Source organism: Oncorhynchus mykiss, chromosome 9 (genome assembly GCF_013265735.2).
Source record: "Oncorhynchus mykiss isolate Arlee chromosome 9, USDA_OmykA_1.1, whole genome shotgun sequence".
Taxonomy (NCBI): Eukaryota; Metazoa; Chordata; class Actinopteri; order Salmoniformes; family Salmonidae; genus Oncorhynchus; species Oncorhynchus mykiss.
In genome coordinates, this window is record NC_048573.1 from 12,336,463 (window position 1) to 12,354,791 (window position 18,329).

Sequence of the window (18,329 nt, forward strand, 5' to 3'; positions counted from 1 at the left end):
ACGATCAGAATCAGAAACCACTTTCTGTATTTGCAAAAATCAATTAATTGGTAACCCAATAATTCCTGATATTAACCCCTTGTCTCCATTCTGCCTCACCCCCTTACCCTCTCTTCTTTGCCTCCCCCCATCTTCCTCTCCCTCTCTCCCCCAATAGTGACGTGCCCTCCCAATGCTGAGTATATAGAGTGTGGCCCTGCCTGCATCCCCAGCTGTAAGGAACCCTCCACCAACTGCACTGGCTCCTGTATCAGCGCGTGTTTCTGTAAGCCAGGCTTTGTGTTCAAAGGCAGACGCTGTGTCCCCATAGAAACATGTGGCTGTCTGGAGGGAGGTGACTACTATGAGGTACGAGACCATCTGGGATTGTTAGTCTGTGGTTTCAGAATGTACTGTGTGATTGATTATGACACAATATAATGTGATATACAATATTGTGTATATTGTGTATGATGATATACCATACCATTCGATGTGATACACAATATGATACAATATTATACGATACAGTACTTTTACTGTCCAGAATGTCCACTTACATGGATATTGACAGTGCTCCTCTCAGCACATCACAAATATACTTTAAAAATGACCAGCAACACAAGAAACACACGCATACGTTTACAGAATGCACAAATACATTTCAAAATAAATTAAAGTGTTGTCAAAACAACATGTTAATAATTCCTCTCTACCTGTCTCTGTCCTTTTAGCCAGGAGAGATCATCTTTGGTGACGGCTGCTCCAAGCTGTGTCGTTGTGCTGGAAACTACATCTTGGACTGTGTGGACAACTCCTGCTCTCCCACAGAGGAGTGTCGCAACGGAGCCTGCTATCCTAAAGGTACTGTTAGCTGAGTTATAATACATTGTTAGGCAAAGTTATCATAACTTGTAATAGTTCAGTTATCATAACTTGTAATAGCTAAGTTATAAGAACTTGAATTAGCTGAGTTCTTATTTTACCTTTATTTAACTTGGCAAGTCAGTTAAAACTTCTTCAAGATTGGTGGGTTGAGTTAAAGTAGGCTAATGCGATTAGCATGAGGTTTGTAAGTAACAAGAACATTTCCCAGGACATAGACATATCTGACATTGGCAGAAAGCTTAAATTCTTGTTAATCTAACTGCAGTGTCCAATTGACAGTAGCTATTACAGTGAAAGAATACCATGCTATTGTTTGAGTAGAGTGCACAGTTTTGAACATGAAAAGTTTTTCATCAACAAATTAGGCACATTTGGGCAGTCTTGATACAACATTTTGAACAGAAATGCAATGATTCATTGGATCAGTCTGGAACTTTGCACATACACTGCTGCCACCTAGTGGCCAAAATCTAAAATGAAGCTGGGCTGGAATAATACATTATGGCCTTTCTCTTGCATTTCAAACATGATGGTACAAAAAAATACAAAAAAACGGTGGGTTTTTCTTTGTATTATCTTTTACCTGATCTAATGTGTTATATCCTTCTACATTCCTTTCACATTTCCACAAACTTCAAAGTGTTTCCTTTCAAATGGTACCAAGAATATGCATATCCTTGTATCAGTGCCTGAGCTACAGGGAGTTAGATGTGGGTATGTCATTTTAGGCAAAAATTGAAAAAGAGGGTCCAACAATTAAGAGGTTTTTAAGAACAATTTCTTATTTGCAATGACGGCGGGTTAACTGCCTTGTTCACGGACAGAACAACAGACTTTTACCTTGTCAGCTCGGGGATTCAGTTGAGCAACCTTTCGGTTACTGTCCCAACGATCTAACCACTAGGCTACCTGCCGCCCAAGTTATCATAACTTGTATTAGCTCAGTTATCATAACTTGTATTAGCTCAGTTATCATAACTTGTATTAGCTCAGTTATCATAACTTCAATTAGCTCAGTTATCATAACTTGTATTAGCTCAGTTATCATAACTTGTATTAGCTCATTTATCATCACTTATATAAAGATGAAAGTCTTATCAAATCAATTATATTGGTAAGGAGTTCCATCGTGAAACCCACAGGAACATCCAACCTACAGTAAAGTGGATCGTTCCTAGAGTTTGATTCCTAGCTATGCAAACAGACAGTCTTATATACAGTATACATGTATTATGTTCAGCTTGGAAAACACTATTTACATTTTGTCAGGCATCATTTGGTGAAAATAATAACCCAACTATGTGAACAATGAGTCAGTATTATTTCCACCAGCCAATTACTAATCTCACTCCCAACTTTATAATCACTATTCCCCCCAGACACCTCTACCTGTATCGCGTCTGGTGACCCTCACTACACCACCTTCGACAAGAAGAAGTACAACTTCATGGGGAACTGCAGCTACCTGATGTCAGAGCCCTGTAACCACACGTCAGTGCCTCACTACGAGGTGCATGCTGACAACGAGAACCGCTTCAACAAACCAACCATCTCCTACCTGAAGGCTGTGCATGTGTACGTGCGTGGGGTGAAGATCTCCATCTTGAAGGGAGGCACCGTGCAGGTGAGAGAGAGAGGGATTGATGGAGGGATAGGGTTGGGGTAGAGAGAAAAAGAGATGAGGAAGACGTTTGAAAATGTTTAATAACGTAACAATAGAAAGAAATAGTGATAAAATGCAGAACCCTGCATGTACTCATTCAATATAAAGTAACATACACTGTCAAGAACAGTTTGTCATTGTATTCAATAAATATTTTTTGCCACCGAAGGGAAATTCCTGAGCAGCATTAAATGCATCAAATTCATACAAAACACAGAACAGCTTATAAAGAGGAAGCTAAAAAACATAAAAAATGAAGTGCCCCTCACTAACACACGTCTGTGTCCTCTTCTCCTCCTAGTTGGATGGTATCAATGTGAACATCCCACTGACCCCAGCTACAGGCGTGTCTGTTTTGAAGTCTGGTAAACACTACACTGTAGCCATGGACTTTGGTGTGACCGTACGATATGACGGAAACCACTATATGGACATCAAGGTCATCAAGGAGTGAGTCAAAACTGCTTTATACACACTGAAGAGAACACACACACACACATACAGAGAGGGAATGAGAGAGAGAGAGAGAGAGGGAGAGAGAGAGAGAGAGAGAGACCAAAAATGGGGTCTATGTAGCTTGGTTTCTCTCCAACAGTTTTGGTGACCCCGACATGATATACCATTAAAATAACCATATAAACACAACATAATTATTATTATTTTTTAAAAGAATGTTCTCACATTGTGCTACTTTTATTTTATAATGTTATCATTAATATTCTGGAAAAGTGGTTGACTCATCGGTCTATTTGCTCCTCTGTATTTAGCTATAAGGACAAGCTGTGTGGACTGTGTGGAGACTACAACGGAAACTCCAACGATGACTTCAGGAAACCCGACGGTTCTCTGACCACCAACCCCAATGACTTTGGACACAGCTGGGTCACAGATCCCAAGTGAGTCATGCCACCAGTTACACACACACACACACACACACACACACACACACACACACACACACACACACACACACACACACACACACACACACACACATCACACACACACACACACACACACACACACACACATTACACACACACACATTACACACACACACATAACACATACACAGGCACACACACAAAGGCACTCACTCACACACACCAACACACACACATGACTGATTCACCCTGTATCTGACTCTAGTTGTAACAAGAAGCCCAACACCACCATCCCAGGCTGTACTGATGATGAACTGGACAGGTATGAGAGCTCTGGCTACTGCGGCATGCTACTGGACAAGAACGGACCGTTCGCTGTCTGTCACCCCAAGGTCAACCCCAATGTGAGTAACTACCGTAATGTGTGGTACATAGTGTCTTACCTAATGTGAGATATTACTGTAATGTACGGTATATAGGGTCATATCATATTTTGTCTTTAAGATTCAACAAAAGTTTGTTGAATGTGTGAAATCTCACAACCAAGAAAAACATTTTGAAAATATATAGACATTTTTAGTGCAGAGATTTTTAAATATGCTTAATTCAATTCAAACAACTTTGTCACTGAAGTAACCAAACCTCCAAGCTTTGTGTGCAAGTCGAAGACACGCATATGTTTATGTGTGTCTATTTCAGAGTTTCTTCAAGGACTGTCTGTTTGACCTGTGCGAGCTGGATGGTGCTCAACCCATCCTGTGTGAGTCCATCGAGTCGTACGTCAACGACTGTCAGGACCGAGGAGTCACCATCGGAACCTGGAGGAACAGCACCTTCTGCCGTGAGTACAGATCAGTGTTGGGGTCAATTCCATTTCATTCCAGTCATTTCAGAAAGTAAACCAAATTCTCATTCCAAGTTTTCCCTCACTGAAAAGCATTAAAGAGAATTGGAATTGGTATTTTAAAGTACTTCCTGAATTGACTGGAATTGAAATGGAATGGACACCAACCCTGCTACAGATACATGTTATACATAATAATAACAAGGAAGAGACGGATATTGATGATGAAGATGGAAATTGCAGTGATTAATATAATAATAATTATTCATTCACTCACCAAAGACCCTGCTGTTATTAGCACATCAAAGACCAAACAATACACTCTAACAGTACTGTTCCGTATAACCATCAACGTCATTATTAAGAGACAGTCATGTTTTAAAGTAGACCTATCTCCTAATGTCTCCTCTTCCCTCCTTCTCTCCAGCTCTGACATGCCCCCCCAACAGTCAGTACGTGCCCTGTGCCGCCCCTTGCCAGCCCACCTGTGCCTCCAGACCCTCCACAGGGTGTGATGCTCCCTGTTCAGAGGGCTGTGTGTGTGACCCTGGTTACGTCCTCAGCGCCGGGAAGTGTGTCAAAGAGAACTCCTGTGGCTGCAAAGGCACCAACGGACAGTACTACGAGGTGAGTGTGTTGTGTGTCGGGTGATGGACTTTGTGTGTGTGACGTGTATGTAACCAACCTGCAACCAACCACTGATGAACTATTGTCTCTCCCTCCATCTCTCCTCCTTCCCTCCCTCCCTCCCTCCAGCCTGGTGAGGAGTGGTACCTGGAGGACTGTAAGCTGAAATGTTATTGTAACGCTCCCTTCGTCACCTGCAATCCCTCTGATTGCCCTCCAATGCACGAGTGTAAGGTCCAGGGAGGAGAGCTGGACTGCTACCCTACAAGTAAGTCCCCTGACATAAACAGTCCGTACAAACACCCACACACACTCAGAATGGTGTTTTGACGTCTGACGTCTTGGATGGTAGGGTAGGTGACCAGGCTGTGACCATATGAGTTGACCAGACAGCACAAACAGATCTGAGACTTGGCTATAATGTCTTTCTCTCTTATGTCTCATGCTGTCTCCCTCTGTCCCTCAGCCCCAACTACAGTCAAACCAACTACTCCCATACCAACTACACCTAAACCAACTACTCCCAAACCTACTACCACAAAACCACCAGGTGATATTAACAGACTGTTCTCATTCTTACGATCAGAATCAGAAACCACTTTCTGTATTTGCAAAAATCAATTAATTGGTAACCCAATAATTCCTGATATTAACCCCTTGTCTCCATTCTGCCTCACCCCCTTACCCTCTCTTCTTTGCCTCCCCCCATCTTCCTCTCCCTCTCTCCCCCAATAGTGACGTGCCCTCCCAATGCTGAGTATATAGAGTGTGGCCCTGCCTGCATCCCCAGCTGTAAGGAACCCTCCACCAACTGCACTGGCTCCTGTATCAGCGCGTGTTTCTGTAAGCCAGGCTTTGTGTTCAAAGGCAGACGCTGTGTCCCCATAGAAACATGTGGCTGTCTGGAGGGAGGTGACTACTATGAGGTACGAGACCATCTGGGATTGTTAGTCTGTGGTTAAGAATGTACTGTGTGATTGATTATGACACAATATAATGTGATATACAATATTGTGTATATTGTGTATGATGATATACCATACCATTCGATGTGATACACAATATGATACAATATTACACGATACAGTACTTTTACTGTCCAGAATGTCCACTTACATGGATATTGATAGTGCTCCTCTCAGCACATCACAAATATACTTTAAAAATGACCAGCAACACAAGGAACACAGGCATACGTTTACAGAATGCACAAATAAATTACAAAAAATATATATATATTGTCAAAACAACATGTTAATAATTCCTATCTACCTGTCTCTGTCCTTTTAGCCAGGAGAGATCATCTTTGGTGACGGCTGCTCCAAGCTGTGTCGTTGTGCTGGAAACTACATCTTGGACTGTGTGGACAACTCCTGCTCTCCCACGGAGGAGTGTCGCAACGGAGCCTGCTATCCTAAAGGTACTTTTAGCTGAGTCATAATACATTGTTAGGCAAAGTTATCATAACTTGTATTAGCTCAGTTATCACAACTTGAATTAGCTGACTTTTTATTTGACCTTTATTTAACTAGGCAAGTCAGTTAAAACTTCTTCAGGATTGGTGGGTTGAGCTAACGTAGGCTAATGCGATTAGCATGAGGTTGTAAGTAACAAGAACATTTCCCAGGACATAGACATATCTGACATTGGCAGAAAGCTTAAATTCTTGTTAATCTAACTGCACTGTCCAATTTACAGTAGCTATTACAGTGAAAGAATACCATGCTATTGTTTGAGTAGAGTGCACAGTTTTGAACATGAAAAGTTTTTCATCAACAAATTAGGCACATTTGGGCAGTCTTGATACAACATTTTGAACAGAAATGCAATGATTCATTGGATCAGTCTGGAACTTTGCACATACACTGCTGCCACCTAGTGGCCAAAATCTAAAATGAAGCTGGGCTGGAATAATACATTATGGCCTTTCTCTTGCATTTCAAACATGATGGTACAAAAAAATACAAAAAAACGGTGGGTTTTTCTTTGTATTATCTTTTACCTGATCTAATATGTTATATCCTTCTACATTCCTTTCACATTTCCACAAACTTCAAAGTGTTTCCTTTCAAATGGTACCAAGAATATGCATATCCTTGTATCAGTGCCTGAGCTACAGGCAGTTAGATGTGGCTATGTCATTTTAGGCGAAAATTGAAAAAAAGGGTCCAACAATTAAGTGGTTTTTAAGAACAATTTTTTATTTGCAATGACGGCGGGTTAACTGCCTTGTTCACGGACAGAACGACAGACTTTTACCTTGTCAGCTCGGGGATTCAAATGAGCAACCTTTCGGTTACTGTCCCAACGATCTAACCACTAGGCTACCTGCCGCCCAAGTTATCATAACTTGTATTAGCTCAGTTATCATAACTGGTATTAGCTAAGTTATCATAACTTCAATTAGCTCAGTTATCATAACTTGTATTAGCTCAGTTATCATAGCTGGTATTAGCTAAGTTATGAGATCTTGTATTAGCTAAGTTATGAGATATTGTATTAGCTCAGTTATCATAACTTGTATTAGCTCAGTTATCATAACTTCAATTAGCTCAGTTATCATAGCTGGTATTAGCTAAGTTATGAGATCTTGTATTAGCTAAGTTATGAGATATTGTATTAGCTCAGTTATCATAACTTGTATTAGCTCAGTTATCATAACTTCAATTAGCTCAGTTATCATAACTTGTATTAGCTCAGTTATCATAACTTATATTAGCTCAGTTATCATAACTTCAATTAGCTCAGTTATCATAACTTGTATTAGCTCAGTTATCATAACTTGTATTAGCTCAGTTATCATAGCTGGTATTAGCTAAGTTATGAGATCTTGTATTAGCTAAGTTATGAGATCTTGTATTAGCTCAGTTATCATAACTTGTATTAGCTCAGTTATCATAACTTGTATTAGCTCAGTTATCATCACTTATATAAAGATGAAAGTCTTATCAAATCAATTATATTGGTAAGGAGTTCCATCGTGAAACCCACGGGAACATCCAACCTACAGTAAAGTGGATCGTTCCTAGAGTTTGATTCCTAGCTATGCAAACAGACAGCCTTATATACAGTATACATGTATTATGTTCAGCTTGGAAAACACTATTTACATTTTGTCAGGCATCATTTGGTGAAAATAATAACCCAACTATGTGAACAATGAGTCAGTATTATTTCCACCAGCCAATTACTAATCTCACTCCCAACTTTATAATCACTATTCCCCCCAGACACCTCTACCTGTATCGCGTCTGGTGACCCTCACTACACCACCTTCGACAAGAAGAAGTACAACTTCATGGGGAACTGCAGCTACCTGATGTCAGAGCCCTGTAACCACACGTCAGTGCCTCACTACGAGGTGCATGCTGACAACGAGAACCGCTTCAACAAACCAACCATCTCCTACCTGAAGGCTGTGCATGTGTACGTGCGTGGGGTGAAGATCTCCATCTTGAAGGGAGGCACCGTGCAGGTGAGAGAGAGAGGGATTGATGGAGGGATAGGGTTGGGGTAGAGAGAAAAAGAGATGAGGAAGACGTTTGAAAATGTTTAATAACGTAACAATAGAAAGAAATAGTGATAAAATGCAGAACCCTGCATGTACTCATTCAATATAAAGTAACATACACTGTCAAGAACAGTTTGTCATTGTATTCAATAAATATTTTTTTCCACCGAAGGGAAATTCCTGAGCAGCATTAAATGCATAAAATTCATACAAAACACAGAACAGCTTATAAAGAGGAAGCTAAAAAACATAAAAACTGAAGTGCCCCTCACTAACACATCTGTGTCCTCTTCTCCTCCTAGTTGGATGGTATCAATGTGAACATCCCACTGACCCCAGCTACAGGCGTGTCTGTTTTGAAGTCTGGTAAACACTACACTGTAGCCATGGACTTTGGTGTGACCGTACGATATGACGGAAACCACTATATGGACATCAAGGTCATCAAGGAGTGAGTCAAAACTGCTTCATACACACACTGAAGACAACACACACACACACATACAGAGAGAGAGACCAAAAATGGGGTCTATGCAGCTTGGTTTCTCTCCTACAGTTTTGGTGACCCCGACATGATATACCATTAAAATAACCATATAAACACAACGTACAATAAAAACTAAGTAGATAGTTCTCACATTGTAATATTTTTATTTTATAATGTTGTCATTAATATTCTAGAAAAAATGCTTGACTCATCGGTCTATTTGCTCCTCTGTATTTAGCTATAAGGACAAGCTGTGTGGACTGTGTGGAGACTACAACGGAAACTCCAACGATGACTTCAGGAAACCCGACGGTTCTCTGACCACCAACCCCAATGACTTTGGACACAGCTGGGTCACAGATCCCAAGTGAGTCATGCCACCAGTTACACACACACACACACACACACACACACACACACACACACACACACACACACACACACACACACACACACACACACACACACACACACACACACACACACACACATTACACACACACACATAACACATACACAGGCACACACACAAAGGCACTCACTCACACACACCAACACACACACATGACTGATTCACCCTGTCTCTGACTCTAGTTGCAACAAGAAGCCCAACACCACCATCCCAGGCTGTACTGATGATGAACTGGACAGGTATGAGAGCTCTGGCTACTGCGGCATGCTACTGGACAAGAACGGACCGTTCGCTGTCTGTCACCCCAAGGTCAACCCCAATGTGAGTAACTACCGTAATGTGTGGTATATAGTGTCTTACCTAATGTGAGATATTACTGTAATGTACGGTATATAGGGTCATATCATATTTTGTCTTTAAGATTCAACAAAAGTTTGTTGAATGTGTGAAATCTCACACCCAAGAAAAACATTTTTAAATATATAGACATTTTTAGTGCAGAGATTTTTAAATATGCTTAATTCAATTCAAACAACTTTGTCACTGAAGTAACCAAACCTCCAAGCTTTGTGTGCAAGTCGAAGACACGCATATGTTTATGTGTGTCTATTTCAGAGTTTCTTCAAGGACTGTCTGTTTGACCTGTGCGAGCTGGATGGTGCTCAACCCATCCTGTGTGAGTCCATCGAGTCGTACGTCAACGACTGTCAGGACCGAGGAGTCACCATCGGAACCTGGAGGAACAGCACCTTCTGCCGTGAGTACAGATCAGTGTTGGGGTCAATTCCATTTAATTCCAGTCATTTCAGAAAGTAAACCAAATTCTCATTCCAAGTTTTCCCTCACTGAAAAGCATTAAAGAGAATTGGAATTGGTATTTTAAAGTACTTCCTGAATTGACTGGAATTGAAATGGAATGGACACCAACCCTGCTACAGATACATGTTATACGTAATAATAACAAGGAAGAGACGGATATTGATGATGAAGATGGAAATTGCAGTGATTAATATAATAATAATTATTCATTCACTCACCAAAGACCCTGCTGTTATTAGCACATCAAAGACCAAACAATACACTCTAACAGTACTGTTCCGTATAACCATCAACGTCATTATTAAGAGACAGTCATGTTTTAAAGTAGACCTATCTCCTAATGTCTCCTCTTCCCTCCTTCTCTCCAGCTCTGACATGCCCCCCCAACAGTCAGTACGTGCCCTGTGCCGCCCCTTGCCAGCCCACCTGTGCCTCCAGACCCTCCACAGGGTGTGATGCTCCCTGTTCAGAGGGCTGTGTGTGTGACCCTGGTTACGTCCTCAGCGCCGGGAAGTGTGTCAAAGAGAACTCCTGTGGCTGCAAAGGCACCAACGGACAGTACTACGAGGTGAGTGTGTTGTGTGTTGGGTGATGGACTTTGTGTGTGTGACGTGTATGTAACCAACCTGCAACCAACCACTGATGAACTATTGTCTCTCCCTCCATCTCTCCTCCTTCCCTCCCTCCCTCCCTCCAGCCTGGTGAGGAGTGGTACCTGGAGGACTGTAAGCTGAAATGTTATTGTAACGCTCCCTTCGTCACCTGCAATCCCTCTGATTGCCCTCCAATGCACGAGTGTAAGGTCCAGGGAGGAGAGCTGGACTGCTACCCTACAAGTAAGTCCCCTGACATAAACAGTCCGTACAAACACCCACACACACTCAGAATGGTGTTTTGACGTCTGACGTCTTGGATGGTAGGGTAGGTGACCAGGCTGTGACCATATGAGTTGACCAGACAGCACAAACAGATCTGAGACTTGGCTATAATGTCTTTCTCTCTTATGTCTCATGCTGTCTCCCTCTGTCCCTCAGCCCCAACTACAGTCAAACCAACTACTCCCATACCAACTACACCTAAACCAACTACTCCCAAACCTACTACCACAAAACCACCAGGTGATATTAACAGACTGTTCTCATTCTTACGATCAGAATCAGAAACCACTTTCTGTATTTGCAAAAATCAATTAATTGGTAACCCAATAATTCCTGATATTAACCCCTTGTCTCCATTCTGCCTCACCCCCTTACCCTCTCTTCTTTGCCTCCCCCCATCTTCCTCTCCCTCTCTCCCCCAATAGTGACGTGCCCTCCCAATGCTGAGTATATAGAGTGTGGCCCTGCCTGCATCCCCAGCTGTAAGGAACCCTCCACCAACTGCACTGGCTCCTGTATCAGCGCGTGTTTCTGTAAGCCAGGCTTTGTGTTCAAAGGCAGACGCTGTGTCCCCATAGAAACATGTGGCTGTCTGGAGGGAGGTGACTACTATGAGGTACGAGACCATCTGGGATTGTTAGTCTGTGGTTAAGAATGTACTGTGTGATTGAATATGACACAATATAATGTGATATACAATATTGTGTATATTGTGTATGATATACCATACCATTCGATGTGATACACAATATGATACAATATTATACGATACAGTACTTTTACTGTCCAGAATGTCCACTTACATGGATATTGACAGTGCTCCTCTCAGCACATCACAAATATACTTTAAAAATGACCAGCAACACAAGAAACACACGCATACGTTTACAGAATGCACAAATACATTTCAAAATAAATTAAAGTGTTGTCAAAACAACATGTTAATAATTCCTCTCTACCTCTCTCTGTCCTTTTAGCCAGGAGAGATCATCTTTGGTGACGGCTGCTCCAAGCTGTGTCGTTGTGCTGGAAACTACATCTTGGACTGTGTGGACAACTCCTGCTCTCCCACAGAGGAGTGTCGCAACGGAGCCTGCTATCCTAAAGGTACTGTTAGCTGAGTTATAATACATTGTTAGGCAAAGTTATCATAACTTGTAATAGTTCAGTTATCATAACTTGTAATAGCTAAGTTATAAGAACTTGAATTAGCTGAGTTCTTATTTTACCTTTATTTAACTTGGCAAGTCAGTTAAAACTTCTTCAGGATTGGTGGGTTGAGTTAACGTAGGCTAATGCGATTAGCATGAGGTTGTAAGTAACAAGAACATTTCCCAGGACATAGACATATCTGACATTGGCAGAAATCTTAAATTCTTGTTAATCTAACTGCACTGTCCAATTGACAGTAGCTATTACAGTGAAATAATACCATGCTATTGTTTGAGTAGAGTGCACAGTTTTGAACATGAAAAGTTTTTCATCAACAAATTAGGCACATTTGGGCAGTCTTGATACAACATTTTGAACAGAAATGCAATGATTCATTGGATCAGTCTGGAACTTTGCACATACACTGCTGCCACCTAGTGGCCAAAATCTAAAATGAAGCTGGGCTGGAATAATACATTATGGCCTTTCTCTTGCATTTCAAACATGATGGTACAAAAAAATACAAAAAACCGGTTGGTTTTTCTTTGTATTATCTTTTACCTGATCTAATGTGTTATATCCTTCTACATTCCTTTCACATTTCCACAAACTTCAAAGTGTTTCCTTTCAAATGGTACCAAGAATATGCATATCCTTGTATCAGTGCCTGAGCTACAGGCAGTTAGATGTGGGTATGTCATTTTAGGCAAAAATTGAAAAAAAGGGTCCAACAATTAAGAGGTTTTTAAGAACAATTTCTTATTTGCAATGACGGCGGGTTAACTGCCTTGTTCACTGACAGAACGACAGACTTTTACCTTGTCAGCTCGGGGATTCAGTTGAGCAACCTTTCAGTTACTGGCCCAACGATTTAACCACTAGGCTACCTGCCGCCCAAGTTATCATAACTTGTATTAGCTCAGTTATCATAACTTGTATTAGCTCAGTTATCATAACTTCAATTAGCTCAGTTATCATAACTTGTATTAGCTCAGTTATCATAACTTGTATTAGCTCAGTTATCATAATTTGTATTAGCTCAGTTATCATAACTTCAATTAGCTCAGTTATCATAACATGTATTAGCTCAGTTATCATAACTTGTATTAGCTCAGTTATCATAACTTCAATTAGCTCAGTTATCATAACTTGTATTAGCTCAGTTATCATAACTTGTATTAGCTCAGTTATCATAGCTGGTATTAGCTAAGTTATAAGATCTTGTATTAGCTAAGTTATGAGATCTTGTATTAGCTCAGTTATCATAACTTGTATTAGCTCAGTTATCATAACTTGTATTAGCTCAGTTATCATCACTTATATAAAGATGAAAGTCTTATCAAATCAATTATATTGGTAAGGAGTTCCATCGTGAAACCCACGGGAACATCCAAGCTACAGTAAAGTGGATCGTTCCTAGAGTTTGATTCCTAGCTATGCAAACAGACAGCCTTATATACAGTATACATGTATTGTGTTCAGCTTGGAAAACACTATTTACATTTTGTCAGGCATCATTTGGTGAAAATAATAACCCAACTATGTGAACACTGAGTCAGTATTATTTCCACCAGCCAATTACTAATCTCACTCCCAACTTTATAATCACTATTCCCCCCAGACACCTCTACCTGTATCGCGTCTGGTGACCCTCACTACACCACCTTCGACAAGAAGAAGTACAACTTCATGGGGAACTGCAGCTACCTGATGTCAGAGCCCTGTAACCACACGTCAGTGCCTCACTACGAGGTGCATGCTGACAACGAGAACCGCTTCAACAAACCAACCATCTCCTACCTGAAGGCTGTGCATGTGTACGTGCGTGGGGTGAAGATCTCCATCTTGAAGGGAGGCACCGTGCAGGTGAGAGAGAGAGGGATTGATGGAGGGATAGGGTTGGGGTAGAGAGAAAAAGAGATGAGGAAGACGTTTGAAAATGTTTGATAACGTAACAATAGAAATAAATAGTGATAAAATCCAGAGCCCTGCATGTACTCATTCAATATAAAGTAACATACACTGTCAAGAACAGTTTGTCATTGTATTCAATAAATATTTTTTTGCCACCGAAGGGAAATTCCTGAGCAGCATTAAATGCATAAAATTCATACAAAACACAGAACAGCTTATAAAGAGGAAGCTAAAAAACATAAAAACTGAAGTGCCCCTCACTAACACGTCTGTGTCCTCTTCTCCTCCTAGTTGGATGGTATCAATGTGAACATCCCACTGACCCCAGCTACAGGCGTGTCTGTTTTGAAGTCTGGTAAACACTACACTGTAGCCATGGACTTTGGTGTGACCGTACGATATGACGGAAACCACTATATGGACATCAAGGTCATCAAGGAGTGAGTCAAAACTGCTTCATTCACACACTGAAGAGAACACACACACACACACATACAGAGAGGGAGAGAGAGAGAGAGAGAGAGAGAGAGGGAGAGAGAGATAGAGACCAAAAATGGGGTCTATGTTGCTTCGTTTCTCTCCAACAGTTTTGGTGACCCCGACATGATATACCATTAAAATAACCATATAAACACAACATAATTATTGTGATTTTTTAAAAGAAAGTTCTCACATTGTGATACTTTTATTTTATAATGTTGTCATTAATATTCTGGAAAAATGCTTGACTCATCGGTCTATTTGCTCCTCTGTATTTAGCTATAAGGACAAGCTGTGTGGACTGTGTGGAGACTACAACGGAAACTCCAACGATGACTTCAGGAAACCTGACGGTTCTCTGACCACCAACCCCAATGACTTTGGACACAGCTGGGTCACAGATCCCAAGTGAGTCATGCCATCAGTTACACACACACACACACACACACACACACACACACACACACACACACACACACACACACACACACACACACACACACACACACACACACACACACACACACACACACACACACACACATTACACACACACACATAACACATACACAGGCACACACACAAAGGCACTCACTCACACACACCAACACACACACATGACTGATTCACCCTGTCTCTGACTCTAGTTGCAACAAGAAGCCCAACACCACCATCCCAGGCTGTACTAATGATGAACTGGACAGGTATGAGAGCTCTGGCTACTGCGGCATGCTACTGGACAAGAACGGACCGTTCGCTGTCTGTCACCCCAAGGTCAACCCCAATGTGAGTAACTACCGTAATGTGTGGTATATAGTGTCTTACCTAATGTGAGATATTACTGTAATGTACGGTATATAGGGTCATATCATATTTTGTCTTTAAGATTCAACAAAAGTTTGTTGAATGTGTGAAATCTCACACCCAAGAAAAACATTTTTAAATATATAGACATTTTTAGTGCAGAGATTTTTAAATATGCTTAATTCAATTCAAACAACTTTGTCACTGAAGTAACCAAACCTCCAAGCTTTGTGTGCAAGTCGAAGACACGCATATGTTTATGTGTGTCTATTTCAGAGTTTCTTCAAGGACTGTCTGTTTGACCTGTGCGAGCTGGATGGTGCTCAACCCATCCTGTGTGAGTCCATCGAGTCGTACGTCAACGACTGTCAGGACCGAGGAGTCACCATCGGAACCTGGAGGAACAGCACCTTCTGCCGTGAGTACAGATCAGTGTTGGGGTCAATTCCATTTAATTCCAGTCATTTCAGAAAGTAAACCAAATTCTCATTCCAAGTTTTCCCTCACTGAAAAGCATTAAAGAGAATTGGAATTGGTATTTTAAAGTACTTCCTGAATTGACTGGAATTGAAATGGAATGGACACCAACCCTGCTACAGATACATGTTATACGTAATAATAACAAGGAAGAGACGGATATTGATGATGAAGATGGAAATTGCAGTGATTAATATAATAATAATTATTCATTCACTCACCAAAGACCCTGCTGTTATTAGCACATCAAAGACCAAACAATACACTCTAACAGTACTGTTCCGTATAACCATCAACGTCATTATTAAGAGACAGTCATGTTTTAAAGTAGACCTATCTCCTAATGTCTCCTCTTCCCTCCTTCTCTCCAGCTCTGACATGCCCCCCCAACAGTCAGTACGTGCCCTGTGCCGCCCCTTGCCAGCCCACCTGTGCCTCCAGACCCTCCACAGGGTGTGATGCTCCCTGTTCAGAGGGCTGTGTGTGTGACCCTGGTTACGTCCTCAGCGCCGGGAAGTGTGTCAAAGAGAACTCCTGTGGCTGCAAAGGCACCAACGGACAGTACTACGAGGTGAGTGTGTTGTGTGTCGGGTGATGGACTTTGTGTGTGTGACGTGTATGTAACCAACCTGCAACCAACCACTGATGAACTATTGTCTCTCCCTCCATCTCTCCTCCTTCCCTCCCTCCCTCCCTCCAGCCTGGTGAGGAGTGGTACCTGGAGGACTGTAAGCTGAAATGTTATTGTAACGCTCCCTTCGTCACCTGCAATCCCTCTGATTGCCCTCCAATGCACGAGTGTAAGGTCCAGGGAGGAGAGCTGGACTGCTACCCTACAAGTAAGTCCCCTGACATAAACAGTCCGTACAAACACCCACACACACTCAGAATGGTGTTTTGACGTCTGACGTCTTGGATGGTAGGGTAGGTGACCAGGCTGTGACCATATGAGTTGACCAGACAGCACAAACAGATCTGAGACTTGGCTATAATGTCTTTCTCTCTTATGTCTCATGCTGTCTCCCTCTGTCCCTCAGCCCCAACTACAGTCAAACCAACTACTCCCATACCAACTACACCTAAACCAACTACTCCCAAACCTACTACCACAAAACCACCAGGTGATATTAACAGACTGTTCTCATTCTTACGATCAGAATCAGAAACCACTTTCTGTATTTGCAAAAATCAATTAATTGGTAACCCAATAATTCCTGATATTAACCCCTTGTCTCCATTCTGCCTCACCCCCTTACCCTCTCTTCTTTGCCTCCCCCCATCTTCCTCTCCCTCTCTCCCCCAATAGTGACGTGCCCTCCCAATGCTGAGTATATAGAGTGTGGCCCTGCCTGCATCCCCAGCTGTAAGGAACCCTCCACCAACTGCACTGGCTCCTGTATCAGCGCGTGTTTCTGTAAGCCAGGCTTTGTGTTCAAAGGCAGACGCTGTGTCCCCATAGAAACATGTGGCTGTCTGGAGGGAGGTGACTACTATGAGGTACGAGACCATCTGGGATTGTTAGTCTGTGGTTAAGAATGTACTGTGTGATTGAATATGACACAATATAATGTGATATACAATATTGTGTATATTGTGTATGATATACCATACCATTCGATGTGATACACAATATGATACAATATTATACGATACAGTACTTTTACTGTCCAGAATGTCCACTTACATGGATATTGACAGTGCTCCTCTCAGCACATCACAAATATACTTTAAAAATGACCAGCAACACAAGAAACACACGCATACGTTTACAGAATGCACAAATACATTTCAAAATAAATTAAAGTGTTGTCAAAACAACATGTTAATAATTCCTCTCTACCTGTCTCTGTCCTTTTAGCCAGGAGAGATCATCTTTGGTGACGGCTGCTCCAAGCTGTGTCGTTGTGCTGGAAACTACATCTTGGACTGTGTGGACAACTCCTGCTCTCCCACAGAGGAGTGTCGCAACGGAGCCTGCTATCCTAAAGGTACTGTTAGCTGAGTTATAATACATTGTTAGGCAAAGTTATCATAACTTGTAATAGTTCAGTTATCATAACTTGTAATAGCTAAGTTATAAGAACTTGAATTAGCTGAGTTCTTATTTTACCTTTATTTAACTTGGCAAGTCAGTTAAAACTTCTTCAGGATTGGTGGGTTGAGTTAACGTAGGCTAATGCGATTAGCATGAGGTTGTAAGTAACAAGAACATTTCCCAGGACATAGACATATCTGACATTGGCAGAAATCTTAAATTCTTGTTAATCTAACTGCACTGTCCAATTGACAGTAGCTATTACAGTGAAATAATACCATGCTATTGTTTGAGTAGAGTGCACAGTTTTGAACATGAAAAGTTTTTCATCAACAAATTAGGCACATTTGGGCAGTCTTGATACAACATTTTGAACAGAAATGCAATGATTCATTGGATCAGTCTGGAACTTTGCACATACACTGCTGCCACCTAGTGGCCAAAATCTAAAATGAAGCTGGGCTGGAATAATACA

The 18,329-nt window shown here is 41.5% G+C and overlaps 1 protein-coding gene across 9 annotated transcripts in view; it reads left to right on the forward strand.

The window, feature by feature from the left end:
• Positions 1–18,329, forward strand: part of LOC110531469 (IgGFc-binding protein) — an 86,091-nt gene that overhangs the window by 19,457 nt on the left and 48,305 nt on the right. For 6 of the 9 annotated variants that reach the window (XM_036987340.1, XM_036987347.1, XM_036987341.1 and 3 more), the window contains exons 31-62: positions 158–348; positions 714–843; positions 2,247–2,491; positions 2,832–2,980; positions 3,298–3,426; positions 3,680–3,818; positions 4,114–4,255; positions 4,686–4,885; positions 5,015–5,153; positions 5,352–5,435; positions 5,621–5,811; positions 6,176–6,305; positions 8,116–8,360; positions 8,699–8,847; positions 9,122–9,250; positions 9,478–9,616; positions 9,911–10,052; positions 10,483–10,682; positions 10,812–10,950; positions 11,149–11,232; positions 11,418–11,608; positions 11,970–12,099; positions 13,766–14,010; positions 14,350–14,498; positions 14,818–14,946; positions 15,186–15,324; positions 15,619–15,760; positions 16,191–16,390; positions 16,520–16,658; positions 16,857–16,940; positions 17,126–17,316; positions 17,678–17,807. In XM_036987340.1, the coding sequence (XP_036843235.1) occupies positions 158–348; positions 714–843; positions 2,247–2,491; positions 2,832–2,980; positions 3,298–3,426; positions 3,680–3,818; positions 4,114–4,255; positions 4,686–4,885; positions 5,015–5,153; positions 5,352–5,435; positions 5,621–5,811; positions 6,176–6,305; positions 8,116–8,360; positions 8,699–8,847; positions 9,122–9,250; positions 9,478–9,616; positions 9,911–10,052; positions 10,483–10,682; positions 10,812–10,950; positions 11,149–11,232; positions 11,418–11,608; positions 11,970–12,099; positions 13,766–14,010; positions 14,350–14,498; positions 14,818–14,946; positions 15,186–15,324; positions 15,619–15,760; positions 16,191–16,390; positions 16,520–16,658; positions 16,857–16,940; positions 17,126–17,316; positions 17,678–17,807 (4,965 nt within the window). The remainder of the gene's footprint in view (positions 1–157; positions 349–713; positions 844–2,246; positions 2,492–2,831; positions 2,981–3,297; positions 3,427–3,679; positions 3,819–4,113; positions 4,256–4,685; positions 4,886–5,014; positions 5,154–5,351; positions 5,436–5,620; positions 5,812–6,175; positions 6,306–8,115; positions 8,361–8,698; positions 8,848–9,121; positions 9,251–9,477; positions 9,617–9,910; positions 10,053–10,482; positions 10,683–10,811; positions 10,951–11,148; positions 11,233–11,417; positions 11,609–11,969; positions 12,100–13,765; positions 14,011–14,349; positions 14,499–14,817; positions 14,947–15,185; positions 15,325–15,618; positions 15,761–16,190; positions 16,391–16,519; positions 16,659–16,856; positions 16,941–17,125; positions 17,317–17,677; positions 17,808–18,329) is intronic. The other 3 variants (XM_036987346.1, XM_036987345.1, XM_036987344.1) reach the window with 3 other exon arrangements.